We start from the raw sequence: 24,457 nt of genomic DNA, 5'->3' as shown, positions 1-24,457 counted from the left end.
GTTTTTTCCAACACTTGGCAATGGACTCATAGTCATCATTAGGCTCTTAATTCCAGATATTTTTGTCTAACTCCAGTTCTAACATCTGCCATGGCAGGATTTGAACCTGGATCCTCACAACATTGGCTGAGTTTCTGGATTAACAGTCCAGCAATAATACCGTTAGGCTATTGCCTCCCTGTTTGGGTGGGAGAGGGTAAACACCTTCAAAAGGAGTGTGAAAAACCAAGGGAGCAGTACAGCCATCAAGAGGCCTTTGTGGTTAGTTTTAATTGACAGTTTTAGGAGTAGTTAATAGGATTAGAGTTGTTTGAAATGGTTTTTGAATGGCTGTTTGTCTATCTTAACAGTTTATGAGTATTTCAGAAACCTAACTTTGTTTCAATGAGAGTTTGAATGGCTGAGTTCAATTCTAAATGTTATGAGATTCCAAAAGGATTAAAGCCTACTTTAGGAGTTTGGACTTTGACTGGTTGTTTGTTTGACAATTTCATAAGATTCTCAAAAACTTCCTCGTGTTATTATAGGACTGCTAAGTTTTGTCTATAGCTGATCCTGAGTGAAAGGGCTCAGAGAAATAAAGAGAGCATGGGTTAAGGAAAATGTATGAGGGCTCTCAAAAGGAGAGGCAATGTTATCACTAGACAATTAATCCAGAAACTCAGCTAATGTTCTGAGGATCCGGGTTCAATTCCTGCCATGGCAGATGATGGAATTGGAATTCAGTAAAGAATTTGGAACTAAGGGTCTAATGATGACAGTGAAACCATTGCCAATTGTCATTAAAAAAACCCATCAGGTTCACTAATGTCCTTTAGGGAAGGAAGCTGCCGGCTTTACCTAGTCTGGCCTACATGTGACTCCAGACGCCACAGCAATGGTGGCTGACTCTTAACTGCTCTCTCTGCAATTACAGATGAGCAATAGGTGCTGGGCTAGACAGAGATGTCTACATCCCATGTGTGAATATATAAAAAAAGAAAATAAGCGAGATGAAGTGGAAGTGAGTGGCCAGCACTCAATTCCAGAATTGGTTTGATGTGTCGGTATTCAGACTTGGGTCTCCTGACATCCCTGCCCAGGCATGCACTACCCTCCATTGCTGCCTCAGACCTGATTCCAAAGGCAGTACCATGTGGCCCTGCCGTAGCATTAGACTGGGAGAGAAAAAAGCCCCTGACTCTCAATTTCCAAGAATGAAATCTCTGACCAAGACGTCAATTAAAATGCGAAGCAGGGGATAAAAGAGGTGCAATCCAAGAATTAGTGTCAGGCTTTTAAAGAAAGAAATGGTGTTTATAATATCGTGGAGAGAGCTGTAAAAACAGACAGCATACTACCTGAAAGAACAGACAATAAAGGTAGAATTGACCGTGGATGCACATCAAAGACAAGATGCAGTTCATGGCTTTGTGGTGTTATGAGTAACAATGCAATTGAGAGAAATTACCTTTTTGTATGTCGATTCTGCAGGCAGATGGCACAGAGCAAAGTTGGCACAACAACAAGGTGAAACAAATTGGAGGAAATTAGTTCTGCCAATTAAAATAAAGGAAATTTGGCAGTGTGAGAGTGACATAATATGTTTTTTTTTCACACTTGCGTTAGGTCTTTAAACAGTTTGACACTGCAGACACCCACGTTGGGATTTTCTCCCCGCCTCCTGCTGGTTTGCGGATGGATGCTGGAGAATTGTTTGGAGATGTTCCTGAGTTGATGGCCAAAACTCGCAGTTGCCCCATCCCGCTCTCGCAATCCTGAACACTCCCATCTGCTCACTGACACAAACTGACAGAAGAAAGCACATGAAGTGCAAACCTGAGAAATACGCCCTTCAATATATACTCCTCATGGTTTGTCTCTTCAGAATGTTGTTTATTCCAGATGTCCCACAGTTCTAACACAGGCAAAAATGATGTATGTGAATCTAGTTTCTGAGTGGTAAGGGTTGTGTATCATGAAAAGTGACATAACTATGGGCATGATGCATATTTTGTCACCAAATCAACAGATTTTCCTCGATTGCTTGGATGAGTAAGAAATATTGTGGCACAGAAATGGTTAAAAAGTCCCCATATGACTGATTACAGATAGAGTAAGTTAACCGATGATTTGCCTGGTCACCTGCATTTACCTACAATGCCATGAGAGATTTTGCTTTGTGAGTGTCCCGTTTTCTCTAAAGTCTTGCCTTTCACACCTACAGGCCTGGCTGCTGTGCAGGAATTGGAACAAAATACAACTCCTCCAATGGGTTTCCAGATGAGATGCTGAACTTCCTAAAGACTCACCCCCTGATGGATGACACGGTCCCATCGCTAAATCATGGGCCATGGATTATAAAGACAACGATCAGGTGAAACTTAAAGACACAGCCGCCAGAATGATTTTAAAAGAGGAACCTTAGTTCTGTGCCTTTTGACGGGGTAACATCAGTGAACAGACATTTTGAATCTGTTTTAGTCTCCAGCAAGAATTCAGGGTATGGTCCTGTTCCTTGTTTCCATTCAGCTGCCGTACCTGTGTGACATTTGACTTATTCCATCATAAGAGCAATGTATCAATGGAAGCAGACAGGTACACTGCAATTGTACCTCAATATATGTCAGTTTCAAAATGGCCAGATGAGTCAGATCCAAATCTAACTCTTAAATTCAATCAAGCCAAGCCACATGAGAGCCTGTCTAATTGAGGGCTCATGTGGTGCAGTGGTAGTGGCCCTACCTTTGAGCCTGGAGGCTTGGGTTCAAGTCCCACCTGCTCCAGAGATGTGTAATTACATCTCTGAACAGGCTGATGAGGAAAATATTGGGGAGTCTCTCCAAGAGGTCACTTCACCCTGCTGCATGTCTCTTACAGCTGTAGTACAGTTAGCACAAAACTGCTTCTGAGGCAAGCCTAGGTTACTCTGGCAGGTTTTAGGCTTTCACACAGAAACGTTTCCATGTTAAGACACTGGTGTTACTTTGCTGAAGGCCAAGAAAAAGATATTGTGCTCATAAAGATTTAAAGGTTTGTTTCTTTGTTTTGGATTTCCACATATCTGTGCCTTGTAATATGTGATGATTCAGTTAACCAGGATGTGAATGGTCTCTATACAAGATGACGCTTTCAGACTGTGCACTAATAAGCTATTTTTAATCAACATTTTTGGCATATCAAAGGTGGAAGGTGAGGTTTGAACCTAGATCTTCTGACCCAGAGGGAGGGATACAACCCACTGTGCCACAAGACCCTGAAACTCTGGTTATTGCACATGGTTTTCATCCTAATTATTAATTACCATAACTTAAACTTGCTGATCAGGTACCATCCCAATTAGCAGTATATTGTAAATGGACTACACTCACCCACTTCCACTGTTTGTGATTTTCCCAGGTTTGTGAAGATGAGCTTGGAGGTGTGGGCAAGGGTTGGGAAAATTAGATGATATGCCACACTGCACAATTCTGCCACCTCTCCCTTTACCCAGAAGCAAGGGAAAGCCAATTGAACCTTTCAAAGACCCGATGAAGTGGAATTCTCTTTTTTCCATCTTGGAGGCATTACTCATTTGCACACCGACTGATCAATAATGCTACACCATGTGCCTCTTCTACCCTCCTGCTGTCCAGCCTTCTTCAAGTTCATCACCTCCAATTGAGAGAGCTCTCATTGATCCTGCTCACCTCCTCTGCCACTAGGCTATAGTTGCTCAGTTGAAGAAAATGCACTGTGCCATTGGTCTTATCGGAGTTCAGCTCACTGCAGCTCCCTCAGCACGACCACTAAGTAAGGGCTAGAGACAGCAAACAGCCCTCACAGGTTTCCCTCACTTGTGTGGTTGCTGCAGGTATAGAAATGCAAGTTCCAATGAACCTGTCTAAGGTGGGTCATGTTCCCTTTCATCTTTGCTCTAATCAGTCAGAGAGCCTAAAGAGAGACTCATTATAGTTTTCTCCAGGGAGTCCCTATTGCACCAGATATTGGGGTTGTGACCTGAAAATGGTCCGAACAACTAGACAAAAGATGCTGGAACATTCATTGCTAAAGAATTAATCCTCAAGCACATAACTGGTAGGCCACATCAGTAGTGATGTAGGAGATCTCATGGTGGAGTGACTCTGAATATTGCTGTGTAGACCTCGTGCTAAGTGCAGGACTCTAAATAGTTCATGGAATGGTGAATAATCAGTCATCTGAAAAAGACTTTAGATTCCAGCAACCTCTCCAGGCAATGGACAATACATAACCTCTTCCACATTACTACCTCAATAACAGAGAGTGAACTGGTAGACAGTTTGTTTCAGGATGGCAAGAGCACAAAGGTTCTGGGAAGGGGCATTGGGAGATCCTAATGGAAGAGGGCTTGAGGAGAAGGAATGACTGACAATTGCAGGAAGGAAGAGTCCTGTCACTCCCTATCGAGAAGCTGGTGCTGCTTTATGTGAGCTCATCCCCTGCTCCTATTTCAGGTGAAGGTTCTGGGAAGGATCGAGAGGTCTGTTCCCAAGCAAGATGTAAATGAACGAGCATTTCCTTTCTCCTGCTGACTCCCTTAAGGTATCCAATAAGGAACAGCACAGTGCTCACTCTTTTGAAATGAAGTCCTGAAAGGATTTGCAGAGTACATGGTGAGAAAGTGTTGGTGAGGTTTGAACATGTTTCAGAAAATCTCTCGCTATGTTTCAAGGTTAGTTTCCCAAGCTCTGGAAGCAAACAGACAGTGAAGTGTCACTGGACCCAAAACGTTAACTTTGATCTCTCTTCACAGATGCAGCCAGACCTGCTGAGTTTTTCCAGCAACCTCTGTTTTTGTATTTCACAGAGAAAAATGATGGATTTTTGAATAATGCTCAAAATCCTCTTTTTTTCATTCATTTGTGGGAAGTGGGTGTCGATGGCTGGGCCACCATTTATCATCCATCCCTAACTGCCCTTGAGAACATGGTTTTGAAGTACTTTCTTGAACCACCCCCATTATCCATTTGGTGTAGGTACACCCACAGTGCTGTTGGGGAGGGAATTCCAAGATTTTGACCCAGTGACACTGAAGGAATGGTGATACATTGCCAAGTTAGGATGATGAGTGGCTTGGAGACAAACTTGCAGGTAATGGTGTTTCCATCTCTCTGCTGTCCTTGTCCCTCTCGATGGTCATAGTTGCAGGTTTTGGAATGTGCTATTTATGGAGCCTTGTTGCATCTTGTAGATAGTACACACTGCTGCTAATGAACATCAGAGGTGGAGGGATTCTACTATCTGCCATTCAGGTTTTGAACCCAGGTGACCAGAAGTTCACCTTGCTCTCTGGTTTACTCATCCAATGACAATACCACTAGGCTATCACCTCCCCTGTGGAGGAACTCCAGCTTTTTTAATTCCAATTTTTAATTGATTTAAATTTTGCAACCAGCCATGGTGGAATTTGCAGCCATATTCCCAGAACATGAGCCTAGGTCTCTGAATGACTGACCCAGTGGCATATCACTGCACCACTGCCTCTCTTGTCCTAATGTGGAGATGCTGGAGTTGGACTGGTATGGACAAGGTCAAAAATCAAATGACACCAGGTTATAGTACAGCAGGTTTGTTTGAAATTGCAAGCTTTCAGAGCACAGCTGCTTCCTCGGGCGGGTTATGATAGAGACATAGGTGACTTTAGATATTTTTAATAAACCTGTCCAGACATGTTGCAGGTGAGACTTGAACCCAGACCTCCTGTCCCAGAGGCAGATCTCTACCACAAGAGTCCTGTGGAGCGATTCTACTATTTTTATATCCAGAAGCGCTCTTACATGCAACTGAACATTTTTGTTTCCCCATCACCCATGTTTTTTGTTCCATCTATCAACGACCAGCAAATCAACCCTTATTTCAAATGTAATAATTTACAAGCAAGACCCATTAAGGGCAATGCAAACCATCATGGGTGAGGGAGAGGGAGAGCAGGTGGGGACCAAATTAAAATGGAGCTGGAAGGAGAGATAAAGCAATTGACTCTCTACAGTGCCCATCTCTCTCTAAAGGCATTGGTGGAAGGACACAGTTCACTTTCTACTCTCAGTCCAGAGATAGGGACACTACCACTGTGCCTCAAGCCCCTGGTGGAGGGACTCTAAATTCTTTTTTTATTTGACCTATTTTTCCTAATCAACCTGTTCAGAGATGATATAACACACTTCAGGAGCAGGAGGGTTAAACCTGGGCCTCAAGTGTCCAGGGTCAGACACTACAAGAGGGCCAGATAGACTCTATTCAATCTAGTTTCTGTCCAGTCACCATTAAAGAGGGCATTTGTTCCAGTGCTAAGCATCATTACCATGCACTCTCATTAATGAGCACAAGCAGGCAATCTAAGTGGCAATCAGCTGCTGAACAACCCTCTGAGATGCTGTTCCTAAAGCAAGCTGCAACTCCTTTACCTTCCATTACTTGTAGACGACACAACTGCTATGTCAGCTTAAGCTGCTATTCAGGCAACCCCAGTGACAATATCATGCTATCACTCCCCACACATGTTCCCATTCTTGTTCTCCTAATATAAAAAGTAGCATGTCAAGTGTACTTCTTAACCACAGTGATGAGTTCCATATTGGCTGCTCCAGTATCTCTACCATTTGCTCATAAAGCAGCAAATATAAAGGACAGGGCAGGAGTCAGCTGCAGCACTTCAACACCAGTTTTAAATTCATTAATGGGATGTGGGCATCGCTGGCTAGGCCAACATTTACTACCCATCCCTAATTACTCAGAGAGCAGTTAAGAATCAGCCACCTTGCTTTGGGTCAAGAGTCACATGTAGGACAAACCATATAAGGCTGGCAGATTCCCTCCCTAAAGGACTTCAGTGAGCCAGATGGGCTTTTACATCAATTGACTGATTGTATGGTCCACATTAGACTGGCTTTTGGTTTCAAATTTTGATTGAATTCAAATTTCTCCATCTGCCATATTGGGATTCGAATCTATGTTTCCAGAATATTACTGAGAGTCATGGATTTCTAATCCACTGTTTCACAGGCTTCACAACATTGTGTCACGTAGTGTCAAAATCTTTGGGCTACCTGAAAATAACTGAGGCCCCACTGTAACAGATTGTTCCTGCTGGTATTGAATTTTATTCAAAGGATTTGACTTAATATAAGTTATTATTGTCACATATACCTAGGTACAGTAAAAGGTTTTCTTTTGCGTGCAGTACAGGCAAATCAGACCATATAAAATGCATTAAGGTACTAGAACAGAACAGGAATATAATGTTACAGCTGCAGAGAAGGTGCACAAAGCTCAACATTAAATTTAAAATTTGAGAGGTCCATTCCGAAGCCTAATAACAGCAGAGAAGAAGCTGCTCTTGAATCTGTTGGTATTTGTGTTTAAGCTTTCGTATCTTCTGCCCAACAGAAGAGGTTGGAAGAGATTATAACCGGGGTGGGAGGGGGCTTTGATGATGTTGACTGCCTTCCTGAGGTAATGAGAACTGTCAATGGAGTCAGTGAATGAAAGGTTGGCTTCCAGCAACACCAGAATCATCTTTTTGCACATTCTGACAATACTAATCAGGGAATGGTAGGGTGAGGCGGGGGGGGAGGCGCGGGGGGGGAGGGGGTTAATCACTCCCATCTGGTGATGAGCCCTTCAGAAGCTGACGTTCAAAGTTCTGGAAACCCTTTTCGAAACCTTCCCATCTCTTGACCCATCTCTCTTTCGAGAAGCTTCTGAAAATCTATCTGTTTGAACAACCTTTTTGGTCAGCAACCCTAATGTCTCCTTATGTGCTCAATGTGAAACTTCGCTTTGACATTCTGCAAAATATCACCAGGCATTTTATGATATTTAAGGTGCCACACAAATACAAGTTGTTGTTGTAAACTTTCAGACACCCATTCCACATTCTGCACACTTTCTCTTCACTTTGATTCCAATGTAAGTTAAACTTCAGTTGAATTCTATCCGCCTGCTGACTTTTACTGCAATAGTGCAGGACATATTCTTCATCAGTTTTAGCACATTGGCTGACAGCAGAGCTACAGGGAGCAATGAGAGGCAACGGCAATGAAGTCAGACATCGTATCACATTGACCCCAGTGATTGCTGAGGCTGTGCAGAACCCAACTGGAATTGTGTTCACATCCCCAAGGAATAAGTGTTCCCTCAGTCTTGGTCCAGTCAAGTGTTTAAGCTTCCATATCTGAATTTGATTCAGGCACCAGCCCTGTCTGGGGAATGGTCATGAGGCTGGGGCAGTGATGCATGAAGCTTCACTGTTGCTATGTTATATGTGTGTCTTAGGTTGATGATGACCATTGAGATGCAGCCTTTATGCTCACACTGTAACTGTGAAAATCTAGCTCAAGTACTCCTAACTGTTATTGCTCTACAGAGAGTCGATCACACAGCCACATCTCTACAATACTGTTGGGCATATGACCTGGTAAACTTGCCCATCCAGTCTGTTTGTCTCATGCCATGTTCATGCTGCAGAAAGCTTTCACTTGAAAAGTCCAGTAATGTACTGAGCTGCTGACGCTCCATAGTCTGCCCTTTAAATAGTGAAGCAGAGAAGCATCAGGATGCATCGCAGTTGTTTCTAAACTGCAATGATGACTCTTAAATTACTGGGTAGGCTAACAATGCAAAAGCCACGTTAAGACCCATCTGACTGAAACCTGAAAAATAGCAGCTGGTTAGTTTTTCCCACCTCAGGGCAGGAAACAGTTCAGGAAAGGTATCTCTCGCTCTATCCCAGCAACAGTTTCACCTCTATCTCACTTGTACTAATGAAAACAAAAAAATGCTGACAATCACAGCGAGTCAGGCAGCATCCATGCAGAGAAAGCAAGCTAATGTTTCGAGTCTAAGTGACTCTTTATCAGAGCTGATGTGAAGTGTGGAGGGAGCAGCATTTATGCAGTGGTGGGGAGGTGGAGTGCTGGGAGAGAAAAGGTGTTGACAGTGCAGGTGACGCGGTCGCAATGTGAGAATAGCAGAACATGGTGTGTCTAACTGCCAAACAGGAAAGAACAGTCATTCCAACAGAGTGGGACAACACCTTCAGATTGTGAACCTAACTCCCATTGCTTCCCTTTTCACTTTATTTGTTACGTTCTCTGTCACCATGTCCTCTCCCCCCTCCCTCCACCCCAGTGGAACTGTCTGTCTGAACAAGAAATAGGTAGACATTGCACAATACTGTGTCATTGAAGGTGTTGAGTTGGCCCTTTTATTTATCTATTCCCTCTTTTTCCTCATGGACATGCTGTTATTTGGTGACACCATCTGCTGACATTGAGCCAACTGACATAAACATCAAGGGCATACTGTTCTATATGTTGCCCATGAGGTTCACCCCCTGTATTTTGTCATTCTTTTTATCTGAAAGCTAGAATTAGATGAGTCAAAACTATTTCCAGCTTAACTTTTGCAGTCCTAAAACCATCACTGATTCCCCTTTTCCTAACCCTAACCCTAATCCACTAATTCCCCTTTTCCCTTGGCAGCACATCCACTGATTCCTCTGTTATGTCTGGGCAACGCAGTGGCTCAGTGGTTAACACTGCTGCCTCACAGCGCTAGGGATTTGGGTTTGATTCCTTGGGTGACTGTCTCCCTGTGTCTTTGTGGGTTTCTGCTGGGTACTCCGGTTTCCTTTCACAGTCCAAAAATGCGCAGGTTAGATAGATTGACCATGCTGAATTTTCCATACTGTCCAAGGGTATACAGGCTAGGTGGATTAGCAATAGTTAAGTGAAAGGATGGAGGACTGGGTTGGGTGGGATGCTGTTTGGAGACTTGCTGCAGACTTGATAGGCCAATTGGTCTCTTTCCACACTGTAGGGATTCCAGTTGAAGATTTGGTGTTGAGTTCAATGCTTGAGATAGTTCACAGGGTCATTTTAGGGTTGTTCAGTGGTTAAGGTCAGTGCCAGGGACCCAGGTTCGATACCACCCTGAGGAATCTGTCTGCATGAAGTTTGCACATTCTCCCTGTGACTGTGAGAGTTTGCTCCAGTTTCATGCCATAGTTCAATGATGTGTAGGCTAGGTGGATTGGCCGTTGGAAATGCAGATTTATAGGGATAGGGTAGGGGGGTTGGAGGCTGGGTGGGATTGTCTTCAGAGGGTCTGTGTGAACACAATGAATCAAATGACCTGCTTCCATACTGTGTAGGGATTCTATGATTCTTTCCCTAGGCACTCTCCTTGGACAGCAGCTCCACTGTTGTCTGTAGCTTGCAGACTATTTCATCTGGTAGGCAAATCTCACTGGCAGAATCAAGATCCCTGTATCCTCAGAGACATCCTTGCCAACTCTTTCTCATCTTATAGAGAGGCCGATGATTTATGATCGATCTCAAAGAGCATTTTCAGGCTAACCATATAACCCTGAAAAGCTTCTGCTTGCCCACATGATAGAGATACCCTCCTTCGCTCTAACGAGTGTATGCGTAATGTCTCAGAAAGTCTGATGGTGCACTGGAAGTGGGATAAGCCAGTTATGCCCAAATTAAGTCAACACTGGCGTAACACAGTTCCTATTCAAGTAGCTGTTATCTGCAGTTACAGTGCAATGGAAAGAATAGATCGTAGTGGGCCGCAACATCTGTGGCTATCGACATGTGTTTGATCTTTCAGAAAGAGCCTTTCTGATCCAAGTCACAACACCATCCTTGCCTCGTCTTGAGAAGCTGTCACAGGGTCCAGTCACTTAAAAGGCAATTGGAAGGGTATGTGAATGGGAAGGGTTTAGAGGGACATGGGCTAAGTGCTGTCAAATGGGACTAGATTGGGGTAGGATATCTGGTCAGCATGGATGAGTTGGACCTGAAGGGTCTGTTTCTGTGCTGTACATCTCTATGACCCTTCATTAGGAATGAGGCTTATGCCTGAAACTTCGACTCTCCTGCTCCTTGGATAAAACTCTGCATAAGAAATAGTATCTCACTAACTTGATTGAGTTTTCTGAGGACGTAACCAAAAGGATTGATGAGGGCATAGTGGTATTTACCAAGGCTCCTTAGACACTTTCTCCTCGTGGTAGAAGTTGTCTACGTGGACATTAGTAAAGCCTTTGACAGGGTTCCACATGGTAGACTAATTCATAAGTTTCACATGGGATTTAGGAAGAGCTTGTCAATTGGATACAAAATTGGCTTGATGGAAGGAGACAGAGTGGTGGTGGTGGAGGGTTGTTTTTCGGAATGAAGGTCTGTGACCAGTGGTGTTCCACAGGGATCAGTGCTGGGTCCACAGTTGATTCCCATTTATATAAACAATTTGGAAGAGAATTTAGGAGGCATGGTTAGTAAGTTTGCAGATGACACCAAAATTAGTGGAATAGTCAACAGTGAAGCAGGTTCTCGAAGATCACAAAGAGATCTTGATCAGTTGGGTCAATGAGCTGAGGAGTTACAGACAAAGTTTAATTTGGATAAATGTGAGGTATTGCATTTTGGTAAAATAAACAAGGACTTTTATAGTTAATGGCTAAGTCCTGAGATCCAGGTACATAGTTCTTTGAAAGTTGTGTCACAGGTAGGCAGAGTGATTAAGAAGGTTTAGCATGTTTGCCTTCATTGCTCAGACCATTGAGTATAGGAGTTGGGACATCATGTTCAGGTTGTACAGGTGATTGGTAAGGCCACTTTTAGAGTACTGTGTACTATTCTGGTCACCCTGCTATAACAAGGATAAAGTTGGAGAACGTTCAGAAAAGATTTACCTGGATGTTGCTATGTCTGGAGAGTTTGCGTTATTGGGAGAGGCTGGATAAGATGAGACTTTTCTCCCCTGGAGCATAGAAGGTTGAGGTTTGACCTTGTCAAATTGAAGTTTAATTAGAAGGGATCTGTGAGAGCAAACTCAATACTTAGAGAAAGATGCAAAAACTGTAAATATTCCGTTTTTATTTTAAAAAATACGACATGCAGTTTTTTTCTGACTAAAAAGACTTATGAGAAGGGGAAACTAAGGATCCCACCACTCTCCAAGCATTTTGCACTTTTACAAAGAAAGGAGTGTGTTATATACTTTAAAAGATGCTGAGAAATTACAGATTATCATGAAATGTACGTCATCCATAACACTGATCTTTAGCCCTAAAAACATTAATCATTTGCATCATTCCATAACTCTGTTTCTGTTGTACAGTTGTTTTGTTTAGGCTAAAACCTGCAGTTCAAAATATACAAGGACCCATTACGAAGATCACTGAAGTTTTATCAAGCTTGTAGAGTTTGTTTACATTCAGTCCGACCCTGAAAGCTGTTTCTGACCTTTTGCCACAGTCCTTTTCACTTTACTGAACTATAATTCGAGAGTTGGCCAGTTTTTTTTCCCATCATGCAATATGAAATGTTCCCCACAATACTACAACCTCAGAGGTTTATAAAATCATGAGGGGCATAGATAAGGCGAATAGCAACAGTCTTCTCCCTCGGGTGGGGGAGTTCTAATATTTTTAAGGTGAGAAGAGAAAGATTTGAAAGGGATCTGAGGGACAACTTTTTCACACAGAGCATGGTTCATGTGTGGAATGATCTGCCAAAGGAAGTAGTAGATGTAGGTATAGTTATGAAATTGAAGAGACATTAAGATAGTTACATGAATGGGAAAGGCTTAGAGAGATACGGGCAAAGTGCAGACAAGTGGGACTAGTTTCGTTTGAAAAACTTGGTCAACATGGATGAGTTGGGCTGAAGGGTCTGTTTCCATCCTGTAGACTCTATGATGGGAATTTACCAAGGGTCCTTAGACAGCACCTCCCAAAACCACAGCCACTACCATTTAAAAGGACAAAGGTAGCAGATACGTGGAAATATCACTTGCAAGTTCCTTGTGTCACTGGCAATTTTTTATTGTCACTGGAACTTCCTCCCGAACAGCATCTTGGGTGTAACAACATCACAAGGACAGAAACGATCCAGGAAGGTAACTCCCCACCTCCTTCACAATGATAATTAGGAATGGACAGTAAAAGCTGGTCTTGCCAGCTAAGACCATATCCCTTGGATGAATTAAGAAAAACTAGGGATGGACAATAAAGAGCAACCTTTCCTTTCCAGTGATGCCCACACCCCTTTCCAAGAATGAAAAAAGTCTTTCTCAACAATTTTGTCATTGTCTCAGAATTCTTCTGCTTTCTCCTTCCAGCACAATTTGAATCCCTTTGGACTGTAATAGGTCTAACCAAGACTCAACAATAATTCTAACCAGAATTCTGTCTATTGAATTCTGATAACAAATCTCCTTAGTCAGTTTTCAAGTAAGATGAAAGCAATTATTAATTAAACTATCTATGGATTCCCCTGGATCCTGGATGCCTGGATGCTTCATTCCTGGTGAAGGGCTTTTGCCTGAAATGTTGATTTTCCTGCTCCTCAGATGCTGCCTGACCTACTGTGCTTTTCCAGCTACACACTTTCGACTGCTGAACTCTGAAGTTGAAGTCTGGCTGTTTCAATAATTTTATTTGTTCTCAGAACAAAGTAATTGTCAAAACCTTGCAGAGTATTTTCAAAAATATTCGTCTTATTTTACATTTTGGGAATTTTGAACTTAATCTACTGTGAGTCCTGTTGAATAAAATATTGAATTGACTTGTTCAGCTCATGATTCAAGTTCTAAGCAATTTTACAGAATTACTTTCCCCAAGATCTCCAATTCTGTGTTCTACTTCATATTAAATCTTGCAGTTAGTGTTATTTCTCCTGCCATTCGTTCAATATGATTATTTACACTTCTTATCACAAAATTTAAGAGCTTTAAATTATCTTAATGCTGCTATAATCTCTTCTCCTTGAAGAGATTTGCTTCTGTAAATAGTAAGGCTATTTCAATTTCCTCATCTTAAAGCATTTAAACTGTCTTTTTAACTTTCTTTAATTATATTAAATAGTAATGCCATACATTTGTACTGATTTGGAGAGTTTTCATGCCTTCTGCAGATAAATGAAGATTCCCATTTCTTTACAGGTAGAATGCATGATCCCCTGCCATTCATGGATGAATGTACAATGCGTGTTGTGTTCCATGATTTCCCCAAATGAAACCATGTACCTGGGCCCTCAATAAATTCTTCCCAACAGAAATGTAATTCAAATGATGGATCTCTTACTTGTAAGGGCTTCAAAAGTCTTGTAACTGTGTTCTTCTGTTAGGCTCAGTCTGCTTTGCCTTTTAAATTATCTTTTTTATTACATTAATTCAGTTTCACGACATTACCAGTGCTGTGACCTCAGTGTAAATTTTGTCTATGACCCTCGGTTACCCTACTGTAGCTGTGCCTCCTGGGGTCCACTTGCGATGGCAGCAGTCCTTGGTGTCAGCTTGTTTTTTTTTGTCCTTTTAATTTGAAATTTCTCCCCTTGCTCAGCAGGGAGTTTTAACTTGCCTACCAAGGTCCAATATGTTCATTTCTGAGCTGAACATCACTTCCCAGTAGAAGCTGTAACTGTCAGGCCTGATTAGTATCTAGCCCACACTGCTTCTCATCCACTTCTTCCCAGGTCTGAATTAAAGGCTTTAATGGACTGCTGTTCCTGTGTTGTTGATCTTTCCATAGGCTCCTGCTGACTTGCCCTTGTAGCTTCTGACTATGTGTGTTCCAATTTATATACTGTCGATTGAGTATACCCTGCTTCGTGTCCTGTTCATCTACCAACTTAATCCTTGCTGACCAACACTGGATCCCATGTAGTTCTCATTTCAAACGGTTTTATGACATAGAACAGTACGGCACAGTACAGACCCTTTGGCTCTCGAAGTTATGCCGGCCTTTTATCCTACTCTAAGATCAGACTAACCTACATATCTTCATTGTACTAATTTCCATGTGCCTATCCGAGTCACTTAAATGTCCCTAATGTATCTGACTCTATTACCACTGCTGGCAGTGCATTCCACACACCCATCACTCTCTGTCTAAAGAACCAACCTCTGGCATCTCCCCTCAACCTTCGTCCAATTACCTTAAAATTATGCAATTTTCAAATTTGAAACAGGCCTTTTGGCCCAACAAGTCCACACCAATCTTCCAAAGAGTATCCCACTCAGACTCATTCTCCCTGACAAATGCACCTAGCATACACATCCCTGGACACTAAGGGTAATTTAGCATGGCAAATTTACCTAACCTTCACATCTTTGGACTGTGGGAGGAAACCGGGGCACCCATAGGAAACCCACACAGACATGGGAGAATGCGCAAACTCCACACAGTCAGTCGCCCGAGGCTGGGATCTAACCCAGGTTGTTGGTGCTTTAAGGCTGTGATGCTAACCACTGAGCCACCATGCCATCCTATCCATAGTTCATTATATTCCTTATCTTCCCATTTTCCTTATCTATAGCTCAGTCTATGTACTTATTGCCTTATATCCTCATTTGCATGTCATCACCTTGAGAAAACTTTAGGTCACACCTTCTACAATCTTCCTCACATTTATCTCTGAAGCACATTAGGAATGTGTTTCAGGTCCAAGATACTGCATAAATGCAAGTTGGCATCGGTTTGCATATATTCTGAGTTTGTGGGGCCTAGGGGCAGAGTTTGACCTCACAAAAGAGTACAAGTTGTAAAGAGGTTATTCATTACTGGGAACCATTGAGAGAAACCAGAGTTGATTATCTAAACAGAACTTCATTCCACAGCAATATCTGTCAATTAGCTTCTCTAAAAAGGCCCAGAATGTGACCTAATTGGTAAGCATAGTATCATCTGTTTTGAAAGGTGCGACATTCAGCAAATTATAGGGAGATTTTGCAGTATGTTTTGCTTTCTTCTGATTCATATTTGTGTATCATGTCTTCAGATGATAATACTGACCCCTAGTGTCTTTATAAGTAACAGCACCTTCAACACAAATGCTCAAGTTTTAATTAAGCTTCTCACATCTTTCCTCTGGATCGCTCTGCCGGAAAAGTAGCTTTTGTTTTTATTGACAAAAATCTTATTTTAAAGAAATGCATTCTTATTTTTCAGAAACCCAAGTACACAAATAGCTAAATATTTGGCACCATGTCCAACTTCAGATTTGACCTATTTTTCACAAGAAGCTTTAATAGTATAACTGCTCTGGCAGTTTTGAAAGAAAAGGTTGCTTCGATCCTCTTTGTTCTCTGAAACTCCAAATACACAATTCTAGACATTTTTCACCTTCCTGAATCCTCCTCGTGTTGAAATTAAGAGTCATTCTTCCTTCTCCTTTTCTGAATAGACAGACAGGAGGCTGGAAGAACACAGCAGAGCCAAGCGACATTCGGAGGTGTAGGAATTGATGTTTCGGCGGTAACTTTTCTTCAGCATTTTTCTGAACCATTTCCAGAGAAATCTCCCTACTTCCTGCTTAAAACATCGCAGTCGCGGGCTTGAAGTATCTTAGTTTGCAATTGGCACTTCTTCTTTGATCTCAACTTTTATGCTGCATTTTCTGTTTGTGTCCTGCATTAAAGATCTTGTTGCCTCATCTTCAGATAAAATCAAATGAAATACTTACATGGTGAATGGTAAGGCCTTAAGGAGTGTAGTGGAACAGAGGGACATTGGAGTTCTCTGAAAGGGGAGTCACAAGTAGACTTTGCAATGAAGAAGGCTTTTGGCATGCTGGCTTTCATCAGTCAGGGCATTGAGTAGCGGAGTTGGAAAATTATGTTGCAGTTATGTGGGATGTTGGTGAGGCTGCATTTGGAGTATTGTGTTCAGTTTTGGTCACCTTGTTATAGGAAGGACGTTATTGAACTGGAAAGAGTGCAGAAGAAATTTACAAGGATGTTGCCAGGATTCAATGATCTGAGTTACAGGGAGAGGTTGGACAAACTAGGACTTTTTTCTTTAGAGCATTGGAGACTGAGGGGGGATCTTATAAAAGTGTACATGAGAGGCATGGATAGGTTGAATATACTCAGTCTTTTTCCCAGCATTGGGAAATCGAGGACTAGAGGGCATCAGTTTAAGGTTAGAGGGAAAAGAATAAAAGGGAACCTGAGGGGGTAACTTTTTTTACACCGATGGAGGTATACATATGGAATGAGCTGCCAGCAGAAGTGGTTGAGATGAGTACATTAACAACATTTAAAAGGCATTTGGACAAATACATGGATAGAAATGGTTTAAAAAGATATGGGCCAAGTGCAGGGAAATGGGGTTAGCGTGAATGGACATTTCGGTTGGCATGGACCAGTTTGGGGCAAAGGGCCAGTCTCTGTGCTGTAGGACTCTGTGAGTTTATGACTCTCCTTCACTTGCAACAAGTCTGTGAACTCTTTCTCTACATTATGTGCAGAATACGGATTACAGCTCTCAAGCTGTAATCTTCTCCCTTTCAAGTCTCAATGGCATGTGACTATTAATGTACCATTATCTTCTTTGTTATCATTAACATAGTTATTTCCCTTTATTGCTAACTAGAATGTTCTAACAGAATATGCTAGGAAAGTTCTAAGTGGTTATTCATTAGACAGTATTGGATGCATTGTGTTCAGTCTGCTTAATTATTTATCTTTCACAGACACATACATAGACATTTACAGACATACGCACACATAGACATACACTTACACATACATGTGCACACATGTACATACACATGTACATTTACACATATATGGAAGCACACACATACACATCCTCTCTCACACATTTCCATTCCATCAAGTTTGAAAGTATAAACCTCCAACTGACAGGAGATAGATTTGATTAATAAATTCTGCAAAATTCTAACACATATTGGCTTTAAATGTTAGATAATCTGATGAGGGGCCAATATTTAATACTGAAAATTAATGAGCAATATCTGGGTATTTTACAGGTGGAACAAAAATGTAAAGAGTTTCTCTTGTATAAAACATCTCTGGAAACTTTTCAGTTTTTATCTCTACTTTAGCCTTTTTTTTAATACATAGGGATCGACTGAACAAGATTGTGGTGGATACAGAGGCTGGTCCCTTTAAGAATTACACAGTGGTGTTCCTCGGCTCTGAAACTGGAATTATTCTTAAATTCCTCATTAGACCAACTGCAAATGCAAACTTTGCCAATCGCAGTCTATTTCTGGAACATTTTGATGCTTACAGCCCAGAGAAGTAAGTAATACTTTATTCAGTTCATACACTTGAAAAGATGCTTGTGATTAATTGCAAAAAAAGGCACAAATATCCGAGAGTAAGAGATCTGTAATCCAATTTAGTAGGTTCAAACAACGTTTTAGCTTCTAATCTCTGTCTCTCCATTGCAACCTTTCTTTTCTGTCCCTGTCTCTGCACTTAATTGTTATTAAAATCATTGCACACCCCTCACTCCAACTCACTGCTTCCCAAGATCTCAAATTTGTGCCACTTCTTACCTTCCCAAAACGTGCCTTCTTCCTATAATTTACAGGCATAATTTGGTTCATAGCATTCTCTTGTGTTTTATCTCAATCAAACATATTTCCTCACATCTTGACATATCTTCATGTTTTCACACCGGGATGACTTACCATGTCCTATGCTCCATAAACATAAAATTGTCCAAAACTCCAATGCTTGTATCATAACGTATAGCAAATCCCTAGCCCTACCATCCCTGTGCATCGTCATATATTGATTCCTTGTCAAGCGACGCTTTGATTTTAAAATTTTCATCCCTGTTTTCCAATCTCTCCATGGCCTCAGGCCTCAACAGCTTCGTAATCTCCCCCAAACCCACGAGTCTTCAAGATATTGTCTAATTTTGGCTTGCTGTGTGTTTCCAAATATAGTTATACATTCACTGGTACCTTCAGCTGCATAGAGTCCGAAATCTAGAATTCCATTCCTGCACTTCTCTGCCTCTCCACCGCCCTTTCCTCCTTAAAATTACTTTTTGACCAAGCTTTAGGTCATCTGACCTAATATCCCCTTACAAAACTGTGTGTCACACTTTGTTTTATAATCCTCCTGAGAATGGATGTTTTGTTCTATGTTAAAGGTGCCATTTTAATATAAGTGTTGTTGCTTTTTTTCAAGCAATGTACTGAAATGCATGGTAATAGGAATATTTGTTTATTTGGACTCGCCAAAAACATTGCAGCAGTGCTGTCAAGAAGCTAAAATACATGGAACTAAATGTGAAATCCATAATGAAATAGAAAAATAGTTAGTAGGTGAAACAGCAAAGAGTGGGCTTTCTGGTTGGCAAGAACTGAGAGGCAGAATGCCTTTGGGAGCAATCTTAAATCCTGAGTAATTTTCATGAATGTCCTGATTGAGGTCCATTTATTAATATGACAGCTAACTTTGCAGATGACACAACACTATGTTGAAAGGCTAACCAGTAGCAATTAGTACCTGTAAGAATCTGGGACAATTATGAGCTTGTGCATTTTGATCGTAAAACATGTGCTGCATGAGTTTACAAAAGATGAGGCTTGGCGAACACATGGGAAATTACTTCAGGGTCTGCTTTGAATGGTTGAATAAGTATTATACATCCCAGTGTGATAATACAAACCAGGGAAGTACTATTTCCAATGAATGGTGTGTGTTTTGTTCACTGATCAGAGGGAGGCTAAGGCTGCGACAAATTGCCAAAGTATCCCTGGATGACTATTTTTTTGACCCATGCAAGCAAGTTTTCAGCAAGAGTACATTTAGGTTTGACAGTGAGCTTTGCACACGACTATCCTGCCAGCCACTAGAGTCCAGACTCCCAGAAAAAAATGCTTTCACTTCAACAAATTACTAGACAACTTCCAACAACTACCCAACAAAAGTCAGCAGGGGTGAAAATGTGTTGCTGGAACAGCGCAGCAGGTCAGGCAGCATCCAGGGAACAGGAGAATCGACGTTTCGGGTATAAGCCCTTCTTCTTCGGGCTATGCCCGAAACGTCGATTCTCCTGTTCGCTGGATGCTGCCTGACCTGCTGCACTGTTCCAGCAACACATTTTCAGCTCTGATCTCCAGCATCTGCAGACCTCACTTTCTCCTAAAAGTCAGCAGGGGGTAAAGCTAGACAGGAAAAGGGACACAAATCAAGTGAAATCACATTTGTTGAATATGCACTGCCTCAACGTTTACCCCAAAATACCTTCAAAAGTGGAAACAAAACAAGACGACAGAATAAACACTAGAGCCAGTAAACAGCAATCTTAAGGGGTGAATTAAACCTTTGAAATTAAATTCAAATAATTTAAGGAATTAAACACAACTTTCACTTTCCCTTGCACCTTGGTATCTTGGTCTCCGTACATATGAAAGTCAATGACCTAGAAAAATTGCAAAAAGTTCCTCCAAGAACTCTGAAGAAAGGTAAGGAAGATTTTAAATCTTTCTTCTCAGAACACAGGATTAGAAAGGACCACTGACACAATTATTTAAAATTAATGTTGATAGGTATTGATTGAACACAAACTGCTCTTCTTCAGACTGGATGAGCAGCAAGCTTTGAAAGAAAGGTCTAAACAAGGAAATTAAGGTCAACATATTTCAGAAGAGAGTCAATATGCAGATTAAACTGCAGTCTAATGTCACTAATGCACTTTTAAAATGGTACCCCACAAAAAAAAATCATCATTTCGGGAGGAAAGGGTAAAGAATTATAACTGTTGATAGATTCATTGCCATATTATCAGTACTCATCATTCATCTAGTTGCTTTTTTTTGGAACAATGCTAAATACAGAATAGCTGGTGACATCTTCTGTGTAGTCACCCTTATTTCAAGATTACTTCATTGTGTGTGACCCACATTGATGTGCCCTGACAAAAGGATATTATATAAATGTAAATTTTCTTCTTTTTAATCATTCCATCCCAAAAAGCTGATTCAGAATTACTTGAGGTAACTGTTCTTCATTCCAGATGTGACAGCAATGGACGACAGAACCGGAGGATTGTGGGAATGGAACTTGATAAGATCAGTGGGACACTGTTGGTTGCGTTTCCCTCTTGTGTCATGCGTGTGGCATTTGCCCATTGCCAGCAGCACGCTGTTTGCATGAAGTAAGTCCCAATGTATCAATCTCTGCAAGGCTTGGAAGTTTTGAAGCACAGGAGTAGCATTTTCGGATGATTTGGAAATGTATTTCCCCAGTTCTGTTTCCATTTTCTTTTCTCCTGTCTCACCCAGGCAATCATCATCTAAACCAGGAGGTCATGTTTTCACGATCCATTTATGATTTAAGTGTGTAATGAAGGCTGACACCGCTTTGCAGTATTGGGAAAGTGCTGCACTGTTAGGAATGTCAGCTTTTAGATGCGATATTAAACTACCTGTTTTGGAGATAGTATTATTGAAGAAAACAAGAAAGATTCATTCAGTGAGATTCCTAATCAACACTCATCTCTCAACCCAACATTGCCAAAATCATAGATCTGTTTATTCATCTCATTTGCTGTGTGTGGTGCATTGATGAGAGCAATTAGTTACAGTGTTTGTCTAAGTAGCTACAGTGATTACACTTGCATAAAGCAATGAAAGAAATAAATTTAACTGAAGTGAATTGACCGTACTGCACTTTGCAACATCCAAACTGTGAAAAGGCATTATATCAATGTATGGTTTCTGCCTGCTTCAGCAAGCACAGCTGAGATCGAGACAACCTCTCTCAAGCAGCTGTATATTGTGAGCATTAGTATTGTGTCCCGGTAATCCATTTTACAATGGCAAGTCTAATTCTGAACTTGTCAAGCATCCACACACACACATTTTCCCAATTGACATTACTGGATAATGGTGACTAGCTGCAGGGGAGGTGATGGCTTAGTGATATTATCACCCAGATAACATTCCCAAGATCCAGGTTCCAGCAGGTGGTAGAATTTGAATTCAATAAAATATCTGGAATTAAGGGTCTAATGATGGCCATTAATCCATTGTTGATTGTCAGGAAAAATCCATCTAATTCACTAGTGTCCTTTAGGGAAGGAAACTGCCTTCCTTACCTGGTCTGGCCTACATGTGATCCCAGACCCATAGCAATGTGGTTGACTCTTAATTGCCCTCTAGGCATTTAGGGATGGGTAATAAATGCTGTCCAGCCAGCAACACCCTCATCTGGTGAGTGAATAAACAAAAAGCTACAGCCGGGAGAATTTCTCCCACAGCCCTTTGCATGTGATAAAACACAGTCAACAGCAAGACTGTCAAATTGTGGTAGAATGGCAAGATTTATTTGGCATGTAATGTGACTTGGTAAACTTAGCAGTTAATAGTGCAGCTTAACAGGTAATATTTCCCTGTTTTAGCTATAGACAATGAAGCATGAAAACTCCAGACCTGAGTTGTTTTGTAGTCCTCTCAAATTCTGATGTCTTAAAATCATTTTGCCTCTTCAGACTTTTTGTACACAGATCTCAAGTAGAGGTAGTTCCTCTTATTGGATCTGTTTCCTTTCCACCACAAAAAACATGGATTCAACCTTCTTTCAAAGACCATATAATTCGTTACCTCCTTTCCAAATATTTGAGCCAATTCACCCCCAAGTACCAGGACATGTAATTGATTTTCAATTCATTTTCAATATCTGGCATTAGCATTTATTCCTAAAGATAAAGTTCTTACACATCAGACATCTTATCAATTTATATGGTTCAGACTAATACAATTCCATGAAGTCACAAACAAGCTTGCAAAATTACAAAGATTCACTTAGAAACTGTGTTATAGTGTTTAAACTTATACAGAAATGCATTAAAGAAACAGAATTTAAATACATTCTTTTACAAACTGTTTAGCTTTTTCACAGGACTACTGACCTTAACAGCGAAAAACACTATTGATCCCTCCCTAATTGCTATTTTCCACTGATTAATGGAGCTATTAGTTTGTTTATTTAATTTGAAGCCAAAGATCTCAGGTAACAGAGCATAATAATGCCATCAATTATCATCATCAAAGCTTGAACCAAGATCATCAACATTGGTCACATCCCGAGCCATTATAGATAGTTTTCATCATGATTTTTTTCTGAATTCCTTCATCTTACTGTCTCTTGGTTTTCCTGTTTAAATTTGATTCAATGAGGTTGCTGTCTTTTTTATTATGGGGTCTTAGACTTCATGAGAGAAGGGTATTGGATGTCTGAATTGTGCAACCAGTTAGATGTTACCAACATTGAGGTGAACCCCTCTGTTAATTAACCAAAACACCCAGAAAACCTTGCATTACCTCATAATCTGTTAAAATGAGTGACTGAACTCCCATATTCCACTATTTAAAAAGAAAAACAACAATTTATTTTCTATCTCTAAAAGTGACAATTAAACAAAACTTATTCATGAATCTAAGCCCTCCTTTCTCTTAACTGCTTTCTATCTTCCTCTTACTCTACAACAATATGCTGTTTCAATAAGACACTCATTAAAATTACATCAACTTAATTTCAAAATCACACAGTCAATGTCTTCTTCTATGTCTTCCCTCTTCTGGCTGCTGAGTTCTCTGGATCATCTTTCTTTTTTTACTGCAAGTGTGTTTCTCATGAAAATCTTTGATAGAGAGTTTTATAATTTCTTTGAGAGCAAGCTGTTAGATGGACAACGAACTCACCATGAGTTTCCCTCTTCACAGCAGTTGCTGACAAATTTTCAACATGTCCACATTTTATCCCACCCCCAACATCGGATCGTCTCATTGGTTCAATGTTGGCAAAACAATAAATTCAAACTTGATTGGGTTTTAGTATCCTGGGACATAATTTAAACTGATTGGTTAAATTCAAACTGTTGTCAAAACAGCAACCAAAACTGAGGTATCCATTTCACAGCTAAATGTTACGTGTTTTCAATTTTCTAGTACACTCTAAGACTGCCATCTAGTCATACACACAGGTGCTTGTAATCTCTCAGTTCAGAACAGAATTCACTCTCTCTTAAAGGTACAATACACACCTTCAATTTTATAACACATTGAAAGTTCACTGTTAGCTCAGTGATGTTGTGAACTTGCACAAGCCTCAACTCTTATAATTTGTGATGGCTCAACAAATATGGGTTGGTCCTAATCACTCCCTCCATGACTCCATCGTCAGGTCCACACCCCCCACCAACCCAACCTCCACTCCCGGCACCTTCCCCTGCAACTGCAAGAAATGCAAAACTTGCGCCCACACCTCCCCCCTTACTTCCCTCCAAGGCCCCAAGGGACACTTCCATATCCGCCCAGTGCAAGGGTAGAGAGATCAAGGCCAACGCGGGGGGCGAGAAACTGAGCCCAGTGCAATGGATAGAGAGAGATCGAGCCCAGCACGGAGAGAGAGAGATTGAGACAAGTGCAAGGGTAGAGAGAGATCGAGCCCGGTGTGGGGGTAGAGAGAATTTGAGCCCAGTGTGGGGGGAGAGAGAAATCGAGCCCAGCACGGGGGGAGATATTGAGCACAGTGCGAGGGGAGAGAGATCGAGCCCAGTGCAAGGGCTGAGAGGTCGAGCCTAGTGCAAGGGGAGACAGATTAAGGCCAGTGCAATGGGAGAGAGATCGGGCCAAGTGCAAGGGGAGAGAGATCGAGCCCAGTGCAAGGG

General features: G+C 41.3%; 1 protein-coding gene across 5 annotated transcripts in view; it reads left to right on the top strand.

Moving 5' to 3' along the window:
• Nucleotides 1-24,457, top strand: part of sema6bb (sema domain, transmembrane domain (TM), and cytoplasmic domain, (semaphorin) 6Bb) — a 547,826-nt gene that overhangs the window by 495,330 nt on the left and 28,039 nt on the right. For all 5 annotated transcript variants that reach the window (XM_043720976.1, XM_043720975.1, XM_043720977.1 and 2 more), the window contains 3 exons: nucleotides 2,207-2,356; nucleotides 17,884-18,063; nucleotides 20,801-20,941. In XM_043720976.1, coding sequence (XP_043576911.1) covers nucleotides 2,207-2,356; nucleotides 17,884-18,063; nucleotides 20,801-20,941 — 471 coding nt within the window. The remainder of the gene's footprint in view (nucleotides 1-2,206; nucleotides 2,357-17,883; nucleotides 18,064-20,800; nucleotides 20,942-24,457) is intronic.

This window comes from Chiloscyllium plagiosum, chromosome 31, assembly GCF_004010195.1.
Source record: "Chiloscyllium plagiosum isolate BGI_BamShark_2017 chromosome 31, ASM401019v2, whole genome shotgun sequence".
Classification (NCBI taxonomy): Eukaryota; Metazoa; Chordata; class Chondrichthyes; order Orectolobiformes; family Hemiscylliidae; genus Chiloscyllium; species Chiloscyllium plagiosum.
This window is presented reverse-complemented; position numbering and strand designations above follow the sequence as displayed.